The 26,518-nt window shown below is 39.2% G+C and overlaps 2 protein-coding genes across 7 annotated transcripts in view; one reads left to right on the top strand and one right to left on the bottom strand.

The window, feature by feature from the left end:
* Positions 1 to 26,518, bottom strand: part of ryr3 (ryanodine receptor 3) — a 117,721-nt gene that overhangs the window by 71,580 nt on the left and 19,623 nt on the right. Inside the window, exons 3-19 of the mRNA XM_040125358.1 lie at positions 23,459 to 23,563; positions 21,622 to 21,642; positions 16,899 to 16,973; positions 16,279 to 16,357; positions 15,729 to 15,841; positions 13,550 to 13,649; positions 12,997 to 13,090; positions 12,220 to 12,294; positions 10,601 to 10,757; positions 8,928 to 9,092; positions 6,522 to 6,643; positions 6,238 to 6,418; positions 5,488 to 5,623; positions 2,999 to 3,094; positions 2,695 to 2,813; positions 878 to 1,011; positions 304 to 545 (exon numbers count right to left, since the gene is read on the bottom strand). Coding sequence (XP_039981292.1) covers positions 304 to 545; positions 878 to 1,011; positions 2,695 to 2,813; positions 2,999 to 3,094; positions 5,488 to 5,623; positions 6,238 to 6,418; positions 6,522 to 6,643; positions 8,928 to 9,092; positions 10,601 to 10,757; positions 12,220 to 12,294; positions 12,997 to 13,090; positions 13,550 to 13,649; positions 15,729 to 15,841; positions 16,279 to 16,357; positions 16,899 to 16,973; positions 21,622 to 21,642; positions 23,459 to 23,563 — 2,014 coding nt within the window. The remainder of the gene's footprint in view (positions 1 to 303; positions 546 to 877; positions 1,012 to 2,694; positions 2,814 to 2,998; positions 3,095 to 5,487; positions 5,624 to 6,237; positions 6,419 to 6,521; positions 6,644 to 8,927; positions 9,093 to 10,600; positions 10,758 to 12,219; positions 12,295 to 12,996; positions 13,091 to 13,549; positions 13,650 to 15,728; positions 15,842 to 16,278; positions 16,358 to 16,898; positions 16,974 to 21,621; positions 21,643 to 23,458; positions 23,564 to 26,518) is intronic.
* Positions 18,116 to 26,518, top strand: part of fmn1 (formin 1) — a 65,123-nt gene continuing 56,720 nt past the window's right edge. For 3 of the 6 annotated variants that reach the window (XM_040125336.1, XM_040125334.1, XM_040125335.1), the window contains exon 1: positions 18,992 to 19,105. The gene's annotated coding sequence lies outside the window, so the exon portion shown is untranslated. Of the gene's footprint in view, positions 18,223 to 18,991; positions 19,106 to 25,287; positions 25,366 to 26,518 lie in introns of those variants that run through there. The other 3 variants (XM_040125337.1, XM_040125339.1, XM_040125340.1) reach the window with 3 other exon arrangements.

Genomic DNA, 26,518 nt, shown 5'->3' with positions numbered 1-26,518 from the left:
TGAGACTTTTTCTTTTTGAATTCTACACAGTAACTAACCCGGAATTACCTCACTGCAGTGGTGCAGATTGGTATAAAAAGAATTTCCCAGTTCATGTTACATAAAAATAGACAAAATATACCCAGGTAATGAGTAATGGATCACAGTGTTAATTGTACAGGTAGATAAAACAAACACTGACGATACAAACTGGGTGAACAATGAGACTTCTATATATCCAAATATATGTCTCCATAGGTTTCCAATGTCAGTCACCCTCATATAAGATCAGCCAATATTGAAATATTAAGCTGAGATTCCTACCTGACCAGAGGTGAAGTCCATCAAAGCTGTAGGAGTACAGGTCATCCCCGACACCGTTGCCTCCCCATCCCTCTCCTCCACCCGGGTACGGAGCGTAGCCTTTAGTGTTGGCCCAGCCCACCCTCAGGTGAGTCGGCTCTCCGGTAACAAAGTGGTCCACCTGGTCGATCACCAGCTCGAAATACCACTTCTTGTACTGAGCTGAACCTTCAGCCACGCCCAGGAAGATGTTTGGTCTCATACTGGATGTGAAAACAAGAGGATCATGAAGCTGGTATGATGCAAAGTAGTAGTTCTTCTGAGAATGAAGAGTTATTGGGGTACATTCTGTTGAAACTAAAAAGGCACACTTTTCTTATTTAGCTCCAAATAGTGGCCCCATATTTCCTCCAATTAACCCATTCAGAATATTCTGAGATTTAGAGGTGTTTCTGGATGCAATAAGACACCAACATTTATTCTAACTTTTAATCAAAAATCACGGTGGTTTCAAAAAAATTTTAGCCCATACATATTTCAAAGTTGATGAATAAAATCATCAAGAGGCTGTATCAACACTTTTCTCTCTCTTTACCTCTGAACATCATTGACAAGTCGAGTCTGAAGCAGCAGATCCCTTTTGGGGAGAAGGTTGTCACAGATCAGATTCTGATTGGCTCTCACTGCTACCCCATTACAAACACAGAGGGAACACAACACATCCAGAATCTGAAAGGGAGAGAACAAGAGTAGATAATACTTGTGCCCAGCTTTTTAAATTAATTATTTTTATTTATTTATTTATTTATTTTTTTAAAAATCGCTCTCTTTTGTTTTATTAATGTGCTGCACAGGTACAAGAGCATTCACAAACCCCAACATGGAAATGCACACCTTATTTCTCAGTTACATTAAGAGCTACTCAGTCAGCTACTCCGTCAGATACTCAGTCAGTACTCAGTCTCTGTAAGCTGCAGTGTTTGTAGCATAGAGATGGGGCCACAGACTCCCACCTGCCACTCATGATCAACAGCTGTTGTTTACGAGGATGCCCTTTCATGCCTAGTACAATTTACAAAGTAAATATTAAGAGTCTGACATTTAATACTTCTTGTGAAACACGTGGCTGGAATGTCAACAAACACAAGACAGTTATTTGATATGAGGCCTCAATCACAGCCAAGACAAAGATTTACATAAAATGATTTTAGAGTTCCAAGCTTTTTAGCTTGACTTTTGTTGTGTTTGAAGGTTTATGAACTGATATGTAAATTCTCTCTCTCTAATGTCTCTAATGGCTCTAATGTCTGTGTAGTTGGTTTAGCTTTGTTGTTGTCACCCAACAGAGAGGGAGAAAAATGATTTGGAGGCTCAGATAAAAGCTAATGTCTGCCACTATGGGCTTTACAGTCAAATTCAGTTGTGTCAGCTGGGAATCCACTTGAATTTATGAGAAACTCAAACGAGAATAAAAAGCAAAAATTTCACTAAAGTAGGATTAGAATTAAGGTGAAACCGCACCGAATTCCCTGCATTTTACAAAACACATTTACATGTAACAGTATTGCTGAAATCACTAGTGCCACAGGGAGATTTGCGCAAGATGCGTACTACATATTTTGATTTACCAAGGCAAAACCTGAAGTTTAACAAGTTGAGATTCACCTCTTTCTTCACCAAAATAATGCAGGTTTTTAGCATTGTATTTCTTAGCCACACTAGCGGTGGTGCTCTTGAAATGGAAATCTCAATCCGTCTCTTAGTCCCACACTTTGGTCCGGATTAAAATATCTCCTCAAATATCTCTTCAAACCTGGTACAAACTTTTTTCTAATGACTTTAGTAGCACCCTGCTAACATACTACAGTAAATGTCAACATTTTTCACTTAGCATGTTACCATACTATTTGTAGGCTATGCCTGATAAAAATGGCACCATTTATTCCATTTGGTTAATGTAACCTGCTAGTGTTAGCATCCAAACATCCTGTACTTGTTAGCATATATCTTTACATATTAACTGTAAGCATGTTAACATGCTAACTATAGCATTCAGCTCAAAATGCAGCCAAGACTAATGAAAGCTGAGCCAAGTGTGGAAACACTTTCAGGGCCAACCTTAACCTTTGAAATTCTGACCACTGAAGATAGTGTCAGAAAAGTTGTGTCTCCATTGTTCATCCATTAAACAACATTAAACAACAATTTTTCAGTTTGTTTTCAGCCTCACTGGCTGTTAGCATGGCTATATTTTTACTCTTCTTAACAATGACAGTATCACACTGGATCAAAATATACATGTTATACATGGAGTCTTACGTGCTCGCAATAGGAATCAAGGTCACTAACCACTTAGTCTGAAACATACATTTCGATAATATGTAGGCATACTGCACTCATATTTCTGCCCACCTTGTGGTTGCGTCCATGCTTGTAGAGCAGAGAGATGATGGATTTAATGTGCCCTCTCTGGATGATGTTCAGAGCCTCTGGGCTTTCTACCAAGATACAGTGGAGGACTTCCAGGATCCCTGTGAGGTCAGACACAATATTTGTTATTATCACAACAAATGTATATTAAATGGACCACATCTTAACATCAGTGGAGCAATTTTTTTTTTCGACACTCTGTGTAATGCTATAAGCGTTTTGGGCTTTTTCCAAGCTTTCAACAGTGTATCAGGAGAAAAAAAACAAAAACTGTTTCCCATGATACCTGAGGAAGATTCCAGTCTCTCCAGTTTGCTGACCAGCCAGTCCAAGTTGCGGGAAAACTGGGTGCAGTTGTTCCTGTTCCCACGAATCAGTGAGGCTGAACAAAGGACAAAGTTTTTACGAGGTTTAATGCAAATACCCACAAGGTTTAGCAAAGACGTGAATGATATGGTTAGAAGTGTAAAATTAGATCCAGACTGCCGATTAATAGATGAATGGATGCTGCAGAGAGTTTAACTTAATGAAAAATAGTCCACCATCTTACTGTGAACATAAAGTCGTTGCCTGACATCGTCAGTCCACAGGTAGCCATTAAAATTCATTAAATCCCTGAAACCACCTGACACCAGCTATAATGAAGTCCTTCTGATAGAAAATACATGTGAAAGACTTTGAAGTCACAGTGAAGTCAGGAGCTCTATTATGTGCAAAAAGTTGAGGTGTGTTCCCCATGTGCCCTTTCTCTGTCACCGTGGTGATATTAAGAAGTCTCCTTATTACTTTACTATCAAATTTTTCACCATTACAATTCAGGGACACTAGACAGATAATGCCTGTGAAACTATTTTACTGCACTTTGTGCCAAAGGAATACTGATGGGTGTCTTTAATTCTGCCTTTTCATGGAAGCTTACTTTCAATACAAACACATGAGCAGAGCCACACCACAAGGCCAGGGCAAGGGTGTTCACTGTGAATGATGTGAATGTGAAATTAAAAGTCCGAGACAGAGGGAAGAACCTGAGGCTACTTTGACTACAGATTTCAAATTATGGTTCAATACGGTTATAGAAGGCTGAGCTCTTAATAATAAGAACTCTTGCAACATATTAATGAAGACAACCAATTGTGAAAGAGTTTGCGCTTTGAATCCAGGATCAACAAACCCATCTCATTAAAAAAAAACGTTGTGCCGGTCCTATGATCAAATCATGCACTTTTTCACGTTAACCTAGAATAAATTATATAAATTTAAAGAAGCCCAATCTGCAATTGCTTATACACAGCTACACAATGTATAATAATACATACTAGTATCTTCACAAATCTTTTTTTTTATCTGACCCACTGTGGTTAAACTTCTCACCTTACTGAGATGATGGACAGGTGTGCGTCAGAAAAAACAAACAAAAAAAACAACTAAAGATTAGAAGTGTGCAAAAAAGCACACATCTAATCAACCCCAGGAGTGTTGTCAGAGGTGAAATAGACTTGAGACTTTTATTGTGAGACTGTTTTGAAGGTCAAATATGAATTTTGAAACTTAACTCTTATAATGCATTATGCAATGCTCCTAAATTACCTAATTCCATGTAAATTTAAAAATTTTACACATTTAAAAAAATAAAGTAAAAATAAAAATAAAAAAAAAATCACAATTTTCAAAAAGCTGATGTAACCAGATTTAATTTTAAAAAAATTTAAATTCAGCACTCATTCATTTGCAGTGGTTTGGAAAGAGGTAAATTTGGGCCTGGAGCACCAAAACCAATGATTTATTATGATTGATGAATTTGATGTCCATGTCCTTATTACATGGACATTATCATTAAATAGGTAAGCTGACCACCTGCAGAGTTAGCTTACACTAAATAACTATGTTTTACTTTAAAACAGATCAGCGGAGTTATTATGGAGGGCAGAGGAGGTCGGGCAAAACAAGGCCGCTGCGAAATTCATCATGCAAAACCCGCTTCACCAGCCTGCTTTTGCATTCTTGTGGGTGACCCCTCAGTGGGGAAGGCTAGAATGTACTCCGAGGAGTGTATTTGTGGGTTTTGAGCGTGTGTCCGTGTGTGTGTGTATAATGTGTGTAATGTGTGTAATGTGTGTGCATGTGGGAGTACATGCTGGGAAGGTGATGAATATAAGGGCAGTCAAGGTGAGCCGAGGGGAAGCTGTTGATGGGAAAGCTCCAATGACAACAAAACAAACTACCTAAGAAAAACTTGTCCAAAATAAAACTTTTCAGGGTCAAAGCTTTAGTATTCATGACTCAACACAGGCCCTGAGAGAATGGGATAATGCCAGCACCTGCGATGGCTGGCATTTTGTTAATTACGCCATCTTTTCTTCAAATATTCAGCCGAATGCTTTGTAATGTGTCCACACTGCTTCCAGAGAAGGTTGTGACCCAGACGGAAGGCAGGGCAGATTATACAAGAAGAATACAAGAGGCATTCTGTCTCTGCTTCCCTCTCCACTCCCATGTCACAAGTAGTAATAAATAAATGTCATGTAAAGGCTGTCACCAGCTGTGAACTCCAGATGTGGCATACAGAAAACAACAAGAGTGGAGGGAGTCTACGGGGGAGAAAGGAACGAACGAGGAGAGGAAAAAAGGGGAGACAAGAAGTGTAAAGGAGAGGAGGAGGATTCAGTGAAGACACTGAGGGAAGATTAATACTGCATGTCTACCCAGGGTCAACAGCTGACAGCACTGACAGAAGATGTGGATATTTCATGTGATCCATTGCTCTGGCCCGCTTACCCAGCAGCTCATAGAGGAGGTTGAGAATGTCCTTCCAGGCAGCGCCCGCTTCCTCCCCAGCCATCTCTCCAAAGTGGGCAGCACTGTTGTACAGGTTCATTCGGTCGATGCATTTGGACAAGAGGGCCAGCATACCCTGAGGAAATATGGACATGAATAACTTGAGATTCAGCTTATGACACCAGAAACATATTCCTTTTATAACAAGATGTAAAATGCTTTTTATAAACTCAATTGGTTGAAGTTAAAAAAAAAAAAAAAAAAAAAATTGAAAATAACTTTTGGAGGGCACGTAACTTAGTAACCGATTGTATTTAAAGAAATCGGAAACAAATAACACAATCCAGTGGAGGTAATGTAGGAAAGGGATTGAATTGTAAAACAGGCTCCAAGTTTATTTCATTATTTATACTCTCTGGTCACCACAAACACCTTCGTTACCAGAAGGACAAATGTTCTTGCACGTCAATGGAGCCATAAATGCACAAAAAAAACTAGAGAAAAGACATACATTTTTTAAATTTAGCCAGGGAAGAGTCACATTGTAAATAAAAACTCCTATTCGGCGCATGTCACCCCCCCCCAAAAAAAAGCATTCTAAACTAAGGCTATATAGAGTACTGGTATTGATATATCTAAATTGAAGCTGCTCCGGTGGGTACAACAAGTATCTTTTGGTTCATCAAGGATTTAAATTATGCTCCCATGGCAACTTCAAAATCAACATGAGCTTGATGCCTCCAATCTCACCTCCTCTTTGAAGAGGTCTTGACGTTTGATGAGCGAACGGAGAAGACACTGTTTCTCCTCGTGCTCCAGCTCTGAGTCAGGCTGTTTGAAGTACTCGATCAGATCGTTCAGCGTCTGCAGCACCTCTTCAACGTACCCAGCCACCGCCATGGACTCACCCTCCGCAATGCTGTCCAAAGCCCTGGAGGGAAGGACAGGGATAATCAAGAAGCAGAAGCTGTAAAACTTGAACAATGGTAATTCTTGCTTGATCTATTTAAAGTGTTTTGCCACCCCATTATTACTTGATGAAGTTGGTGAAGAGCAACGTGGTGTTGCGGATGATGCGTGCGGCCCGAGACTCCTCATGCTGACAGCGTTGCAGGGTCAGCCCGTCGTCCATGTGGCCCTCCAAATGTAGGCAGGCCTAGACCAGGAAACAGAAATACATATTTTACTATTACAGAGGAAACCACATACTCCAACAACAACAGAGTCAATTTTATAAAGCAACAATACAGCCAAGCGTCAATAAATGTCAATTTGTCCAATAAGACTTGTCACATTTGATCTCTATAATATCTGGAGATATCTCTGCTACACATAGGTGGATAACAAACTTTGTACACATTTTTACAGCAACTACTGCTGCCAGCGATGACAGCTGCATAAAAACATCGTGCTCTCATAATTTCTTCCTGATCACAATAATATAATGTTTTAGCAGATAATATGCAAGAGCTACATGTATAAGAGAAGCCTTTTCAGCAAATAATGGGTAAGTGTGTGGAGTGAGTCTCCTGTAGTTTGGTGTCTACACCACCACAATACAGTGAAATCTGACTCACTGTAATCAGACAGCAAAATCAAGAAGGGGGGGGGGTTTAAGTGTAGACTGAGCATCACCTCCAACATGTAAGGTGCTCTGGCATGTTGCCAAGGCTGCAGGCACTGCTTGGCACCAGCACAAGGCGGCATTCAATGTCCCTGGAGGCGTGCCCAGTGATGAGCGGCGTTCACGCGCTGCCCTATTCCCCCCGTCTCACCCAAAACTGTCACCGTCCACATGGCTCATTATCACATTTAAATGTGTTGCTACATCATGTGTGCAGGATGGGTGGGTGTCAGCAGAGGAGGAGCTGCGTCAAGAATGTCCAGGGTAAACAATGTTTTTGAGTAGAGAGAGAGAGAAATATTTGCCTGGGTGGGTAGGTGTTTAAATTGCCTTATAACCCACTGCTTTGACTGGGTGTGATTAACTACTGAGCATAAAGGCTTCAAAAGGTGTTACAGACGAGTAATAGCATAAAATTTGGGATCTTACAGTAAACACATAGGTACACAGATGCCAATTACTATATACATTCTTATTTGTATCAATATGCAACAGTACAATGATTGATTCATAAATATACAACGGGCACTTTTAGTCTGACTAACCTGCAGCATGTTCGTAAAAGGCTATTACGGCCTGAAGATCACAACTAATTGTAAATAATGGGAGAGAAACCAGGGTTGCAATATTTATATATATTTATATTTACAGTATTTTTACAATATTAATGTGCTATACATCACAATATGGCAAATGCATGCAAAATCACAGCAAAAATAATGAGAGATAATGTCTATTGGAAGTTTGATTATTTTGTCTGATGTAAATCTTTAACTTTGTCAGTTGCTGATTCAATTTGCTTGAAATTATTAAGTTAGACAGTACATCAGCAGATATTCAGATATCATCATAATGCAATAACGCTGAAAGTTAATTAACAATTATCTGGAACTACTGTCCAACCCTTGGTTCTTCCGTTGTTTATTCATACTCTATATAAAGTGCTTGTATATAACAGCAGGTTTTTTCATAGTAAATAAAAAAGGGAACTATATGTATTAGCCTGTAGTTCTTAGGTGACCTATAAACTACAACACAATGAACTATCTGAGAAAAAAAAAAACACAAGAACTACCACTACACTTATCTGCTTTCATGAGTGAATTTGGATGATTGATTCATTTTTTTATTTTTCCGTACAGACTACAGTGTAACATTCATGATGCTCAGTGCAAATTGTTCCTAATGTACAAAGAAAGACTGTTTCTGTATGTTATGGTACAAACCTAAATGATTAAAAACAACTATAGTATTGAGCCTTCTGTAAAGCAGATTTTATCCAAAAGTCAAAGATCTTAGTGTTTTATTATCAGGTCTTATTGCTCATTATAGTATGATTTAAGGGCTATTCTTTTTAGTAAGATGTCCTTAATTTCCAGTGATGCCTGTAGATGAATGATAATAAGAAGCTAGTGCTGTGTTTTAGTAAGGGACTATTTTGTTTGGATGATTTTAATTGTACAGCAATGTAATGTAAGACATTGTGTTCATGTCTGACAAATGTCTCACCACTGCAACAGTATTTTTTGGTGTCTTATAAGTCCAAGTGGGCTGGGCTTGTGTGTGAATGACACAACAAATAAACTTTAGTCTCAGGAACTACAAAGGCATATAAATCTTTCATCAACTGTCTTCCATTTAAAAAGATATTGCATATGATGGCTGGATGGAAAGTCTTTTTGATGTGTATGGGAGTAATTCAGTAAATGTAAGTTCCAAAACAATTCATTATTAGTGACTTCTGGAATGATTCTGTATAATTTGTGAGTAAATGTCAATAAAATGTGAGTTTCAAAAGAAAACTTTCATCTCTTACCCGTCTTTTCAGGGTTCCTAGGCGAGACGATTTGGCGTCAGGTGCCTGATAGGACAGCCACAGTCCTGTCGCCACATGCATGATAAAGCAGACAGAGTCTCCATACTTGATCTCTGGCACTCCCATGCCCTCAATGTCCCTCTTTGGGCCCGAGTCAACCTTTTCCTACAGTGGTCACATTGAGAGGCACATACCCACATTAGCAAATGCACACACTGAGAAAGGAAACACATACACACACATGAAAATATGACAAATGAAGATATGTTGTGATTAGATGGTAATCGGAGAGGCAGGTTGAGGAGAGTGCATTTATTGGCCTGCCGGGAGGTTGCTGCTGGCCTCATTAGCTCTGCTACATTTCTGGCTCAGCAGAGATGGAGCGATGCAGCTGATTGCAGTCGACAGCAAGTAGCGGGGAACATATTAATGCCAATGTTCAACATGGCAAAGCACTGACCTTTTTAGATACAGGAACAGACTGGCACTGGGTTGCGCGTACAGTGGGTGGAAGGAGAGGGTTTCTATCCACTCCAGTATATTTATTTTCCAAAGAAACGTGAACCTCCCAGTAATCCTAAAAAGCTTGTGGGTCCTACAGGGATAGTGTTTACTGAGGGCAATTACACTTTGTTGTCATGCATGGGATGGGTTGGAAAAATCAAAGCCTCAGAAGCGGACAGCACCCAGGATGATTTTATACTGTACCTATTGCAGATAAAAGAATATCTGTAGGGACACAATGGTGCTCTGTGAAGGTCACTCATGGCATTTTGCTGTATATGTGGCCATTCCAGGACAGGGCAATGATATAGGATTACTTATGCAACAAACAGTACATCCAGGTAATCAGCTATCGATGTGAGGGTGGTTTAACACAAAAATGTACACATAAAAGCATTAGCCTATCGTATTGGGACCTATCTAGGTCTAATCTTGATAAGACAGGTAAAAAAGGTAAAAAAAAGGAAATAACTGCATAGTCATGGGATCACAATGAAACAGCAAGAAATCAAATTGTTAAACATGATCTTGTGTAACCTACGTTGAAACTGCACAATTTACATGTAAACAACATCTGAGCATCAGTAAAATATCTATTTTCTGTTCAAATTTCAAGTAAACCACGTTTTCCTTTCTTGGCAGAAGAACTGAAGTGCCATCAGAGTGAGAAGAGTTCAAAACAAAGCGTGGGATAAAAAGGATGGGTAATTGGGGGAAAGAAGCAAAATCAAAGGCAAATCAAAGAACACGGAGTAGGTATCCTGAAAATCCCCCAATGCATTACACTGAATCTTAATACTGTAGTGGTGTTGGGAAATATCCCTTGGCCTCCTAATTGAAAATGGCTGTAATCAAGCCAGCTGCAATAAGGCCAGTGGACAACATGTATGTTTGCCCCAGCATCTACAGTGCTGTCTACTCAGCAGCTGTGAAAAGGTCAATTAATTGTGGCCATCTTACAGACCCATCTCAGGAGTCTTTGATGAAGTAGTCAGGGGAGGATATTTTGAGTCCTCTTTTAAATAGATAAGTTGACTAATACAATTTATTTAAATTACACCCAGGGCAGCTCACAGATGGTTTAACTACCTTGCTCAAAGTGCACATCAGAGCTGGTTTTAAAAATAGAATAATTAAATGACGTTTGCACAGGGATAGGGAGCACTGACTTTGGAGGCCCTGAAGCAGAAGGCAGTGGCCGTGGTGTCAGACTTCTCCCTGTCCTGCAGGACCAGTCCACGGTCCTCAGTCAGGGCCAGGTAATGGCCAGTAGAGAGGTGACGTAGTCTGAAGGCCTGGCCCCACCGGATGTGGCTACCGCTCCAGCTGAACAAAGAGAACTGGTGTCAAACACTTTAGATACAACACTGGGTCGTCTATGTTCTTCAACATTGGAAACCTTACTTAACTGATTTTATTAATAATCATAATAAGAGTCATCAGACTCTAATGACTTTTTAATTAAGCTTTCTAGCAGATAATGTCAATATGCATATTCAGTGTCAATATGAGGCAGAGCTGCTCTGGAGTAAGGCCTGGTATTTAAACCCCAATACTTTTTTGGTACTGACTGAAATGTGTTTGTAGCACAGAATATCAAAAACGCTCACGTACTGAAAGCTGGCATCAAAGGTCTTGTCAGATTGAAGTCTTGTTTACTTATGTCTTAATCCTAAATTCCTAATTTAAATTAAAATGTTGTTGGTTTTAAACTAATAAGGCACATTCTTCTGTGGCTGCTTACATTGAGCAACATTCAGTATTTGAGAACTTTGGCTTATTTTGTTAGATTAGAAAAAAAGGATTTGGTAAAAAATGTTTATAGTTCTCCCAGTAAGATATCAAAAAAGTACTGTTTAGGTACCAAAAATTAGTTGTTATATTTATTTTTAAAATATTAAAAAATACCCACCTATATTCTAAAGGATGATTAGTTCAATAAATGGGTAGAGCCAAATAACATATTCTCTTGCAAACCTAATTATTCATCTAAGCTAGCTGACAAAATCATGAATGCTGACTTTGAGATTGAAAGAAAAATTAAGTCACTGATACAAGTTTATTTACATGCCACCAGAATTCATTGTTTTCTATTTGAAGTAACATAAACTGCACTGTTTCAATCTTCAGATTACATCACCCAATTAGAACATTTTCAAAATGTTTCTCAAACATATCTGTAAGAGGGATGAGTACGTCAACTGAGAAATATATAAGTGCGTAATCTAAGTTCTTTGTGAACCTTAACTTTCTCTACATGGATGACACAGTGTGGAAAACACTGTTCAAAATTCCTCCCTAAGCTGAAATGGGAGAACGTGTGCCTCAGTAGACGCACGTGCGCCATTTCAAAGTGTACAGACTGACAGGCAGCCCCAGTGAGAGCTGACAACGATGTGACTGGGGGGAGATTGCGTGGGTGGCTGGTTAAAGAAAGGAAAGAGAGGAAGGAAAGGGAGGGTGATAGACACAGAGGTAGAAGTAGATTGAAAGGGATGGTAAACAGAACCTCACTTTGTGGATGACTCTGCCAACTAATTGATAGTGACAGTTCAGAGCAGAGGGAGGTGAGGTTTGTACAAAACCCACAGTACAGTTGCTGAGACATTCGTACATAAACAACCAATTCTTTTGTTCTACATGAAGACATCCCACGCAAATAAGACAACTCCTTCGTGTATTTCTGAGAGAAATCAATGTCAGGGTTTGATGGTATTTTCTTTCCTGACTTTTTCTTTTCCTGACGTTATTCAGTATCCGTATGTGTGTATTCCGAGTCTGATCTCACCTGATCCTGAGAGGCTCCAGTCTCCACAGTGAGCGGGCCTTAGACGCTCCCTTACCCGCCTCATAGTTGACTGTCCTGGGAGCAAAAAGACAGAGGAGGGGGGTTTCTTCTATTTCTGAGTCCATCACGTCACAGTGGGAATGAAATAACTTGAGTCCCTGCTACTGCTACAGCTCCGGCACAGGGAATGCCAATAATGTTGATTAAATCTCACTGCTCAAGCTTGTGGAAAAGAAATCCTTCCATGGATGGTTGAAGTCTTGCAGAATTGTACTAATGCTATTCTGTAAGACTAGTTTCTTAATTCGTTAAGAAACAAATAATAATATTATTTAACTGTCTGACAAAAAGGCTTATTTTCTGTGTTACAAATTCTGGAAGAAAAAAAATATCCAGACAGGGAAGTCAGAGGTCAACTGCAAAACCACACCTGTAAGATGGTAAGGGCTGAAAAACACTTCAGTGCATCTGGTTTAAGGATGACTTGTCTAATTACCACGCTAAATTCTTGCCCAAAATTTGTCCAGTAAACAACACTTAAGTTTGAGTGGACATTAAGGGTCACTATGCAGTTTCACTGTAAGTACCTAATCAGAACCTGACCGGCACTTTGGCCCCAAGTAACTGCGGAAGAAAAGGACAGTGTTTCTCATTTGTCATCCCCAAAACTACTTACTTAATTGTTAGTTTCAGAGATTTTAAACACTGGCTCCCTGGTCATAAGACAACTTAGCTAAATGTACTTAAAATACTGAGCTACAGTTATTATCCACCAACCTCTGCTCCTCCTCAGTCTTGTCTGCTCCAGGGATGGTCAAGCTCTCATCATGCCCGTGACAAAGACGCAACACATGTCCACCAATCAAATATCCTAATAGGACAAAAACAAAATAGGGTTACAAGATATTAATTTTCCTCTTTGATGATGCAGAAAATCTCTATCACGGTTGTTTGGTCTCTCTCTCTTCCAGAGACTAACCTTGCAGTGAAAAAAAATGAAATGGAAACATGTAATTTAAAGACTACAACTTAAAAATATCTGGCAAAGTTGCTTGAATGATTTATGTAAGTGTAGGTTTTTGATCTTTGGTTGTTTGTCTCTGCAAATAACATAATGTGAATTCTCAGGTTTAAGTTAGATGGCTTTTTCCTTATCACTTACATGTCCAGAAGATAATTAGACATAAGACAGCCATATTATGTGAAAACAATAAAAAATAAAAAAAAAAATAAATAAAGTTAAAAAAAAAGGTATTTAAATGTAAAAAAACAGGATTACAGACAGTTGTGTTTGTGGTTGCTGCAGTCACTGCCGTTGTCATGAACTTGCCTACAGCCTTGTTGCTTGAGGAGCAGGTAGGCTGGACGTTCCACAGAGTTTGCATGAAGGAGGCATCCACATGGATGTTGCCATTGGAGATAGAGAGGTGCTGCAAGAGAGAAACGGGTTACACAGGGCTTTGGACAGAAGAGTGGAGGCTGCCAGTAAAGTAGTTGTGTTAGCAAGAGAGAAGCATAGACAAACACTGAGATTCAGTAAGTCTGCACAGAGGAAGGAGATATCCCAGTGTTGGGATTTGAAAAGAGATTAAAACAACTTTGTTGTCTCCTCTGGAGCAACAACACTGTGAGCTAAAACACACTGCTGCATCAGTGTTTTTCTATGCAGCAATGTCCAGATTACACTCTACAATAATTCCTTCCAGCAGAAACACTTGAAGCGGCTCCCATTTCCCTACACGCAGGATTCAGAGGCAAGTCGGAGCTCGAAATGGTCCTGGCCTTCAGCTACATCCTCACAAAAGCTAATATGCTGATTGGAAAATATACAGTATTTAAATGTCATACAACTACAACCATCCGTGTTTTATTCTGTCTTGGTGTTTCAAAAATGCACAGTATACCATATATTACAGTGCAACATTCCTTACACGTTGACAGATTATTTGTCAACCAAGGTTGAACACTAGATGCAGAGCAAAGGGAAACTGCTGACACAATTCAACCTAACTGGATACAAAGAGACAAAGCAACAAATGCCTACAACCTAAAAAGACTGCATCACAAACTCTGATTGTTCACAGTAATGGAGCAATGATTACTTTTGCCTGAATTTCTGATGTGTCTCGGTCTTCAAAAGCTGAGTTTCTGTCACGCCAAATCAGGTGAGGATTTCCCATCGGAAGAAATGAAAGTCTGGCTCTTTGCAAGTTTTGTTTTAATTGCACATTCCCCTCCCTGAAGGGCCAGAGCAGCCACTAGAAGCCAGCGCTGCTCATTCTCCTATGCCTGGCACGTCTCTGCCCCTCCCTTTTGCCGTTTCTCTCTCTGCCTCTTCCTCTCCCCCTCCCCCTTCAAATCCCCCTCTCCTCTCTCTTTACCGAGTAAGTTAATTAAGGTTGGGTGTATCGCTCTGCATAAGGGAGGCAGCATTAACTCTAAGCTCATCAGTCAGATGGATGCCTTCCCTAAAAATAAATATTTAAAAAGGAAACTGCACAGGGCCTTACAGGTAATCAGATTTCCATTACAGATAGCAGTGTAAAGTTTTAAAGTTTTCCCCTTGAATTGCCATGTCACTCTGAAGTTGGGTAGAGTGAGACAGAGATCAGAATTATCCGACAGCTCTGAAACTTTCCTACGTGCCTTTTGGGACGGACGGTGCTCCAAAGCAGATAACTCTAGCTATGTGCAGCAAATAATCTCCAAGAAAAAAACAAAAAAAACCAAAAAAAAACCCTCCCTTTTTGCAGGTAGTGCATTGTACAATTCTCTTCCAAGTTTAGAGGTGGACAATTTTGTTCTGACATGAAAGGTTTTGGCAGCCCCAAAAACAATAGCCAAGCAAATCAGATTTAAGTGAGATCTGACAAGAAAAACCAGACAAAGGAAAATGAGAGATGATACAGTGAGCATCAAAAAGACTGTATATGATGTACCAGGACTATCTGAAAAACAGTGCATATTCATGTGAGAAAAACCTCTTATCTGGAAGTGAGAAACTAAATTGAAGCCTGCTGATTTAATGAGAATGGTTTGAGCTGCAATTAACCCATCATCTTTTAAATTTGCATCTACTTTCTGTTGTGTGATGGTGAGTTTAATACAGACGATTCTCTGTTTATAACAGTTTTCACACAAACATAACAAGCTAAAGATGCATGTAATGTGTTTATGATTTAATATATAAAGAAAAATAAATATAATTTTGCTGGTAATTAGTCATTTTATATTGGAAATAAACAATGTTAGCTACTTTATTCTGTAGTCTTTTTAAAGTTTCATTACTTTGCATGTGTTTTTTTTTCTTTCTTTTTTTATATTTTTGGATATAGTATTTATCCATGTAATAATTACCAATTCCACATATGCTTTTTCATCTCTTACCTTTGAGTGCTTCAGCTTTATGATTGACAGTGGGTTGTCTTCTCCTCTCCTACCTATTGTGGGTGTATTTGTTGACCTAGTTAGTAACCTGCCGCTACAACACTCATTTTCTTCTCACCTACCAGGTATCTCTCCGATGACACACTGACAAGAATCAGGTCGTCTCCGATGCGGACTTTCTCTCCCTCGGATCTCTGCTTGGACGCAGGGTGGATGGTCCACCAACAGGCTTCTCCTATTGACACAAACACACAAATACGTATTCATTAATTGCTGACGAAGCAGAAAATAGCATTTGAGCACATCTATCATCCAACACAGTCATATATGTGCCATTTTAGATAGTCCTGACTCCCCTCTGTTGTTAAATTGACCATCTAGTCTGAGCAGGGAAAAAGCATATACATATCCATCTTCTGAGAAAGACTGATGGAATAATTGAAGTATTATTTCCACTGGATAAATGCCCTGAGGCCTTTCTGCAGTTAAACATCAAATGTAGCATTACTGTACACACACAGCAAACATGCGGTTTCAGTATTTCTCCAATGGGTATTGATTCCATCTCAAGGTTAGACTTGACCTGAAATGACTATTCAGTAAGACTGTATTCAATTAAAAACTGCAAAAAGCCAAGTGAACGCTTTAAAGTGCCTGTTGGTGATACTGTACCTATTGAATCTTCCTGTAGTCCGACATCGAATGACAGCTTGTCTGTCAGAGACCTTGATGTCTTCAAACAGGTCAAGTACTGGTGAGTGAAAAATAAACTAACGTTAAGTCGAAGGAAACACTACAACAAGCTGCGAGTGGAAATCAGCTCTTGTTCAATAATGTACCGAAAATATGACTTAAATTATTTATTCATTTATGAATCAAAAAATATACAGTTTGGGGCTTAGGGTAGAAGTACTTACTGCATTTAATGCTAAAACAATTAGTTGACTGATTAGTCAACTAAGAAAATGAATTATCTATCAAGTAAAAATACCGAACATTGATTGGTTCCCACTTCTCAAATGTGAAAATTGCAAGCTTTTTTTCGGTTGCGTATAAAATTCAATCTCTTTGACTTTTCAACTGTTGCTCAGACAAAATAAGTGATTTCTAGACTTCACATTGGTTTCTGGGAACTTAAGAAGTCACTGTATTCTGACATTTTATACATTTACCATTTCATTAACTGACCAAAAAATAAATCATATACTGTATACATTTGTTTCCTGTGTCGGCATAATTCACTAAGCTTTTCTTTACTGTAAATTGCATCAAATTGAATCGGTGATACTCACCATGCCACTGAAGGAGTGGCGAAGGAGGATGGCATGACCATAGAGAAGGGTCCGGTGTCCGCCCCCCTGACCTGCCTGCCGGGAAAATAATCAGGTAACAGATTATTATCATGTCCTAGCATCCTTGACCTCTGGACCCGGTCAGGTAAACTGCAGGGAACTGAATGGATCAAGTATCTTTTACTTCGGACCTCCATTCCAAGTGCAAGCATAAAACAGAAAAAGAAGGAGGGAGGGAAACAAAACAAAACGAAAAAAAAATCATACACAGTCAAACAAACCAACAAACACAAACAGTACAGTTCCACACTCATTAAACAGTCTGTCCATTCTTGTGAAAAAACAAGAAAAACTGAGGTATGGTTGCAAAATGCCTGAGGAAATGTGAGGAAACAGATGAGCAACAAAGAATGAAGATGAGATTGTTTTCATCGCTGTGGCGAATGAAGAAAATTCTACTTACCCGTTTCAACCTCTATCAGCAAAGGAAAAAAGAAAAGATACCATAAGCAGTGACAACCAAGCCATCTCTGTAACAGCAGTTTCGATTTGGATTTTGGTATTGTGGGATGGATAAACGCCACAAATGTGGAACAGGCTTACAGCGGTAATGGAGTCAGTTCACTTTCAAATCAATTGAGTGTGTGTCAAAACTCATACGCACACGTACATGATTTTTCATTAGAAGGTTCTAATACATTTCTGCTAGTTTTCTGGAAGTTTTGTTTTTATTCAGTTTATAGTTTGGATTAATGGTACAAACACACACTCTCTACTTGCAAGAAATGTCTCATTGTCTCAGTGGAAATTTCGATTATTAGGGCTATAAACAGACACTTATCACCTACAGTTAATTTAGAGTGGCCAGTCGACCTGATTTGACTGGTGGTAGCGACATTTAAACTCCTGACAGAGACATCTGAGACCAAGGCCGAGACTAGGACACTCCTCACCACTGTGCCACACATTGCAGTGTTTATCCAACAAGCAATACATGTAGGCTACCCTCCTTCTTGCCCAGTAATTTGTGTGTTCACTCGTGGGGTCACATTTAGTACTGACCTAAAGGGATCTCCCAAATGTCTCCCCTGAATATGACCCTAAGCTAATTCTCTCTTGGCTCTCCCAGATGCCTTGTACAAGACAGACAAAAAAGGAAACTGAGGGGTTCGATCAAAAGAAAAACGGGAAGAGTATCCGGCAACAGCTGGGAGTGAGGGAGGGGGTACAGAGAGAGAGAGAGCCAGCCTGTATTTCAGGCCTGCTGTCATGCTGACACATCACTGCCAGGAACTGTGACCTTTGGTTTGTTGCTCCTCCCGTTGTAAGTACTGTATCATTAAAAAGCTCGGAGTACATTTGTGCTAGAAAAAGAGAGAGAAGTTTGTGCAAATGTGTGTACATATAGAGTGTGTTAGGGGCAGAGGTGTAAGTTGTATCCTAATTAATTCTCCAAGTTTTTTTTTTGTTGTTGTTTTTTTTATTTTTTATTTTAACAGGCTCATTAGTAAACATTTCCCCTTTAATCATGAAGACATAGCTAGACACCAAAATTAATCATGTGCCATGCACTCCAGAACACATTGTGCTGTCTGACATTAGTGTACCACCAATGTTAAATACGGCAAAAACAATTAAAATACACTATTTAGCTTTAACATTACTAGCCCCGATGCAGGACATCATAGTCCATGAAGAAGAACCCATTGCAGGCATTCGATGGCAATTAAGTTGCTTATTGCAAGAATAAAAAAAAAAATAAAGAAATAAACCAAAACCACCAGGGGCAAGTGAATTTTTCAACAATTAAGAGAATTTAAAAAAGGGTGTTAGGTATACTAACTTGCTTAGTATAAACTACAGTCTCCTACGTGACGATAAAACACCTCTCTAATCTCTATTCTAAAATGTAATCTCATAACGTTTTTTTTTTAAATTACGAATTAACAGTTCAACCTTCATAAAGGCTGAAGTTATTGCTGGGCTGTTTTATTAGACTGACAAATAATGGCAGATAGATAGAAAAAAAAACAAAACACGAAATACAGTGTCTACAGACGTTTCTGAAGAAACAAATCATGCGCCATCTTGGAATTAAAGAGTCGGAATTTAACTGCGCTCCCCCTAGTTCCAGTTTTTTTAATTTACTTTACACCCGACGGACGCCGACGTGAATTCCCCTGAACTGCCACTGAGAAGTTCACCTGGTGGGTTTGTGTTTGTTTTGGGTTTTTTTTTTTTAAATATTTTATCGATTTACTTAGCACTAAATGCTTGAAAGCTCACGGCTAGCTTTCGTACGTTAGACATGCCTTGTTGTATCAACAATTACTCTAACTATGGCAACATATGTTACCTCAGCATCTCATACTATGGTCGTTTGCTAACAGTTTTGTTTGTATTATTATTGTTGTTATTACCTGTTTTCCAGTAGCGAGATGCAAGAGTGTTTTTGAGATCAAACCAACATGTTATTATTTCCACAGGTGCATACTGTCACGATAACAATCATGGCCGCTGTTGCCAACTTTGACAGAAAGTAGCCCAATCAGGGCCTAGAACCCACCCAATCTTCGCAAAAGCAGCACCATTTTTAATTTTCATTTTTTTAATGAATTAAATATTTTTTTAATATTGTTATTTCTACAACGTCTTTTGGATAATGCTACATTAAACGCGATAAAAATTTTCACTTATTTGACGAAAAAAAACCAGGAAGTATATGGTTACCGTGGACTCGGTGAGTTAGGCTAGTAGCTACATGTGCCCCGTTTTTAAAGCCTTTTTTTTATTTTATTTTGGAAAAGTAAGTATACCGAATTCGCTATTAGCGGTTCCTCTTTACTGTGTACCCATGGATGCACCGTCAATCCACACTGGATTTCTTTGTTACTGAAGAAAACGTAAAAACGCGATGATTCTAAGGCAAGTTCTACAGTTATAATGAGCGGTTTTTCCCCCCTATGACTTCTAAACGGGTTAATGGACGTTTATAAGGATTTAAAAATTAGTGTGTTATGTCTGTGTGTTCAGATTCAAATTTTAATTCTGATGTATGACAGAAATTGTGCCAAACGGGCGCTAAGGGTTTTAAAGTAACCTACCTTGCCTCCATGAGTTGTGCCTCACTGCCACATCTGTTTTGAAAGTGTATACCGCCCTAATGATGCTAAGAGTGGTCTAAATTATAACATCTAAACCCAGCAATTTTAAAGAAAAGGGTTCCCAATTGGCACTTGATAAATGACTGATGATGACCACAGAATATATTATTGAGTTATTTTCTATTATTAGTTTTAGCACCATTGTTATGGGCCAGTAGAATAGTCAAAATACTCCAGAAACATAGATGAATTTGGTGTCTATGTTCTAATCACTAATATCAACCAACCTCCTCAGCACTCATTTTCTTTTTGTTCCTGCCTGGCTTTCTCTTTGCCAGGAACAGCATGGGAAACAGCTCACTAATCAATTTTTCAAGGCCATGGAAAAGAGATTCATGCCAGACTCATTTGCTAAGTACCATTCGATATATTGATTCTCATGTGCATATTCAATGCCCTGTCCTTCAAATCATTTGGATAATGAGACAGATCGTGCACCATTTGATTTACATTTACTTCATAACAGTCCATCAAGATACAGAATGATGTACACTGCGATGTGTAAATACGTGACAGTTGCAGACAGTTAAAGAAAAAACAACACAATACCAAGCATATACTAAAAATTACAACCACAAATGGGAAAAAATGAAACAAAGTGTACTGTGTTGGCAGTTCAGGGTGTTGTGTGAGTTGTATGAGGCACAGATAAATCATCCTCAAATTATCTACCGACATCTTAGCTCAACACTAGCGCATGTGAACACTCTGAAATCAAAACTGATTTCAGGACATTTCCTCATTCCAATACCCTTAAAATTAACTGATGTTAGAGACCAAACCCGGAGAAAACAGAACAGCACACCCAAACCACAAACTGAGTTTTCTGCCAACGTGTGGGTTTTCAGATCCTTTCATTTAGATTCAGTAAACTGGATAAATTATGAAAGCTCATTACCACTTTTGATAAGCAACATCTTACTATAATATATGTAAGCATTTTTTTTAAAAACAGCACAATTATTTTAAGCTGTATACAAGTTCATGTTTTTTATTGCATTAAAAGCAAAATAAGGGGCATAATGAATGCTTTAAAGCAAATGAGAAGCAGACACTATCACTTGAAAGTGCTTGCACACTTGAATACAAAGTAGTCTTCAAAGAGGACAGGCAAAACATTTGACTCATCTGCACAAGGTGAGAGCACCAGTGGATGTCTATTTCAAGATTGTCATAAGTTAAAGTTCAGAAACATCTGTTACAGGAGAAATTGACTGTCTCTAGACCAGCTGAGATGTTGAGCTTTAGTGAAGCTTAATTTACTATCCTGAAGGAGTCTACACAGAAATAAATGTCTCTTAATATCCATTTGCACATTATGTAGTGAGGTGGAAAAACTGAAATGTGCTGCCATTAGCTTAATATCTCCCCACAATGTAGTACCTGTCATATTCTTATAAACTAAAGGCTATACGAGCTATGAATTCAGCTTTTATGACAATCAAGAAATAGGCGTTGCTTCAAGTGAAAGAGCTGAAAGTTAAACCCTTTCGTTAGGCAGTCAGTACATCTGTCATGCACACTGACAACGTGATGGATGAATGAACTGATGGACCTACCCATTTTTCATGGTCAGCACTCTAGTAACACACAGATATAAATGAAAAGAATGTGTTATTGGGATATATGGCAGTCAATTACACAAATCTGAGAGCAATGGTAGAGAGAAATGGGCCCTTACTGCGGAAAAAAGAGGAAGGTGATTTATTACTTGCTACCAGAGAGTTTGTATTCTGGCCAGCATCATGTTGTCTTGCCAAACAAGACCAGCCAACAATGTTGCACTCTTGAGCACAAAACAAATCTGCTAGGCTAATAACAATGCAGGCCATATTCTCGAGTGGAAAGGACCCAAGCAGTTTACAAAATAAGACACTTAAAGAACCATCTGTGCCAGAGGGCTATGTTGTGCATGAAAGTACAGTGGTAACCAAAGTAACCCAGCACAGCACACAATTTGGGCTACCTTGCATTAGTGTTGTGGGATTTTGTACTCAATTCATCTTGCAAACATCACCGTAATGCTGTGTAGTGCCCTGGTTTCTCTAATAGTTACATCTGTACTGCACAATGAGTCGTGCTACCATAGCTTTGTCATCTCTGTTGTGGGAATTCTAGTGGTTTGTCCTAATTATTAGCTAATAATAATAATACTTAAATTGAGGAACGCTTTCAAAATAAACAAAGATCATATGTATCCAGAAGGAGCAGTGATGGGGGAAAAAAACACCACTACTAAGGACCAATTTCTAGTATGCAATGGTTTGTTTGTCCAAATTTAATCCTAGGATGTATTTGAGAATTAAGCACAGTTTTCTCTTAGTTTGTCCCAAAACATATTAGGAGTAAAAGGGCTTAAAATTTCATCCAAATGAGGGTGACGCCGTCTGTTCCCATCTCTTGACCTCTGCCTTTGGCTCAATAGCTAGAAATGCCGGGTGATGAAATCAAAAGACACATGAAATGACTCTGTTAGAGCACAGCAGCACAAGTGAATATTAGCATCTGATAGGGGCTTACAGACCACACGTAGCCCACCGGAGTGCTTCACTGCTGTCAGTCACACCCTTGTGGCACTACAGAGAGTCTGCCCCATCAAAGATTACTTACCTGCTCTAATAAGCATGCCAAGGGAGCTGGAGCGGAGCCAGGAGGAAGGGGCTCACACTGTTTAGCGTAAATCAAGAGAGCGCGGGGTGGGGAGAGAGGAGGCTGTGGGTGCAGCAGAGCACTTGCAGATAACCCCCCCCCCTTCTTTGACCCCCGACGGCCTTTCATTATCAGAGCCTTCTGATCTCTTTTTGCAAAACAGGAATGTGTTACAGAGAATGAAAAGAGACAACTTCTATTTAGAATTCAATTATAGTTCTTGATGTTAAAGTACTTCAGAGTATTGCTATGTGTGGTCTGTCTGTTTGCCCTAAATGCTAATAGGATTTGATCCAACCTACTTACTGATTTTTAACATTATCACTTATCAAAGTCAGAATTTCCTGCAGAAACAGTTTGAATAATGGGCAAAATAATTAACTGTCAGTGAGTAATTATGCCTTTGACAGTCTAGACTGACATCTTAGACCTGGCAACCTTATTAATAGAGGGTGCCTGTTTCTGGTTGATAAATTCTTCAATTCATACACATTGTTATGGCCAATGCATTAGAATACTTAGCCATTACACTTATTAAAGTAACACAGCAGAGTTCTAAGTTACTTTCTCAAAGGTGCACTCTTACTTTTAAAGGCCTTCCTAAAGACCTTCCACATTTAAAGACGTAAAAGGTCACTGGCTGGACATCTCAGATGTGTGCACGTATGTGTCTGCAAGTGTTTGAGTTGGTGTGTGCGTAAGACAGGGACAGGTGGGGGCATCAGTGGGAGGGAGGGAAGTACTCACCCCTTCGCTGTTCTGCCCAGTGTTAGCCAGCATCTCCTGCAGGGCCCGCACTGACAGGGACTGCTCCAACACAAAGTTACAAATACACAGGTCTGGAGGAACATACTGCAGCATGGAGGGACAGAAAGGGGAGGAAGTCGGGGGGAGAGAGCGAAGGGAAGGAGAGGAGGACAAGGGAACGGAGGGAAAGAAACAGTTTGAAGATGAAGGGGCAATGACAAGCTGCTTTAAGAAAAACAGACTCCTCTCATGGGTACAAACATAATGTGCCAAGAGATTATTCTCCTTGAAATTCCTCAACTGTATTTTTGCCCTTTTTTGCTACCCTTGTAAGGAAACAGATGTACCCACCTTCCCTAGTCTATAGTACTCTGAGTGACGAGAGGAATAGATAGTACTTAAGTCAGACCAGATAACAAACCATTTATACACATATTTTATGATTCTCACTGACAATGTAAAAGTTGACATGCGTGGTATCCAAGCAGTTTGATGGACTGTGACATAAATAAAAATCGCAGTGTCAGTCTTAATGTAGCTCCCAACAGAGGCCTGTGAGGGCTCAGTAAATAAATGTATAGTTATACATTTTTGGAAACAACTTCTTAAACTGACATCAGAAAGATATTTAAATTCTATTTTACCAAATCCATAAACGGACCAGCTGAGACTATGGACAACTAGACATTGCCTTAACTTTCATCTTAGCGCTTATATGCTCTATACACAGGTTTCTATTCCATAGCAAATGTTTGCAGGGATCTATTTATCTGTATGCAGTTTAAAGAAATGAAACTGAATAGATTTAATAGCAGCAAGGAGATGCAGTACTGTTAAATAGTGATAATTTATTTTAACACATGCACACACATAAATGCATGTAACGTTTTATCTACACTCTCATATTTAATAAATATTTCCATGGCAGCAAATGGTTAAAAAATTGATTGCAGGCCCTGATCTGAGACAAGAGACCAAGTGAACTGCTCAGTGAAGAGTGGTGCTCATAGATAATTCTGATGACTTCCAACTTCTTTGCCCTCCTGGTGTGTTGCTAATGAGTGGCTGGGGATTATGAGGAGGGCTGGCTAAAAGTGTCCAGCCCGCAGCTGCAATGACCAATTATTAGTTTGGTTCGGGCTAATTCCTCAGCACACGGGGCTTTTTGGCTCTCTGCTATAATAGGCTGCAGATTTCTCTTCCACTTTCAGCAAATGATTTATGTTTGTCTGTAAACTTTAAATGCATGGCTGTTTAAAATTTAATAAATTTAGTTATAACTGATCAGAAATTATTCAGTGATCAGAGATTGTCCGTAACAAGGGACAGTATAATTTAAGGCTATATGTTACTGGAATGATGAAAAAATAAATAAAGATAACTGAGGTTCATTCAAAGAGCCAATGCAAAGAGATGATACTGAAGGAAAAAGTATGCTGTATATTTGAAATCGTTATTTTGGTACTTAGAAAAAGACGGAGCATCTGAAATGACATAATGCTTGTAAATTGCATTTACAAGCAGTTCAGAGGCGGACCTGGGGATCTGTTCGTTAATTGCATCTGCTTGTCAAAGTATGAAGAATTAATTTACTTGGTGATGTGCTAGATGGCACTGTTGATTAACATTACACTGTTGACATGACATGACATGTAAACAAACAAATTAGCCAAAGCCCAGTTTCTTTCACACTTTCATTTCAGTTCATATCCCTACCCTACCCTTAGCCTAGTATTATTTAGTACATACTTAATACCGCCTATCTCCCATTTCATACAATAGCCTGCATCACCAACCATTTCTCCCCAACACAGAAGAGGACATGGAATGATTTAAGGAGCTGGGTGCCTGCCCTGACTAAGTTACACAACCAGCTGACCCATGAACTCTGCAGTGAAGTGAGAAATGTGAGCAGAGGGGAGGGCTGCTGGGTGATAATGAGGATGGCACTGCTCTGTAACTCTGTAACTCAACACAAACATGCATGGGAACCTCGGGTGTGTGTGTGTGTGTGTGTGTGTGTGTGTGTGTGTGTGTGTGTGTGTGTGTGTGTGTGTGTGTGTGTGTCCAGTTCTGTGCGCCTTAATCAACAGCCTGCACAAAAAAGGCTGTCCACCTTGATACTCATCATTTGATTGCATTTACATCCAGATAAGGTGTTGCCAGTGAGGACCAAAAAAAAAAAAAATCCAAAAACTATCATGGGAAAAGACATTTATAGTAGGCTAGCAGCCCCCAAATCAGGTTATCTCACCACAAAACTTGAGAAAGGGTCGGTTGAATATTTTACTTTTGTCTTCAAGAGGACGTAACATTGACATGATGCAGCTACACCTGCGGTGTCATACGACCTTCTACAGCGATAACTCGCAACCTGCTGCAGACCTTACACCTCTTATGAATTATTCACCGCCAATTTTCCAATTATCATACTTCTTCAAGGGTTGGGCCACACATACTGAGCATTCTGCCATGTCTGGGAATGGAGGAGATTGCCTCAGTGGTCACACTGACCTTTCTAAAAGTCTAATTTTTTTCCATACTCTACAGAGAGCTTGGGACAATACAATGATATAAGTTGTAAAAATGGGTAAAATGATCCTTCAGAAGATCAAACGGTATTATTTGACAAAGTAGATTATAACATCATGTGCAGTTTATTCAAAGGGGGATCAAATAATGTGAAATAAATGAATTCCATCTTCTCTAGGTCATCTGATGTAAATCCCATTAACTTCCTCTTCTTCCCTAAAAAAAGGCTTGTAAGCAGAAATTAATGAATAGATCTATCATACTAAAGGATCAGTCTGGTGATATTCCAAATTTTTCTTATTTTCAACAAAATTCATGAAAAGAGCAAAACCAGCAATGAATTGATCCTACTACCAAGCATTGTCTATGTAGCCAACGCCTGATATAGCTTATTCCTCTATGCCATAGACCTCCATTTTTGTCAGATAAAACAATTAAAAACATGTGAGCCACACCATGGATGACATGTTCCTTCAATACGTTGAGCATAGACACTCTAGTTTATTTTGAGTCCACCCCCATATATAC

The sequence above is a fragment of the Xiphias gladius genome, chromosome 4 (assembly GCF_016859285.1).
Source record: "Xiphias gladius isolate SHS-SW01 ecotype Sanya breed wild chromosome 4, ASM1685928v1, whole genome shotgun sequence".
Lineage (NCBI taxonomy): Eukaryota > Metazoa > Chordata > Actinopteri > Istiophoriformes > Xiphiidae > Xiphias > Xiphias gladius.
The sequence above is the reverse complement of the archived record's forward strand: the minus strand, read 5'-3'. Positions and strand labels throughout refer to the sequence as shown.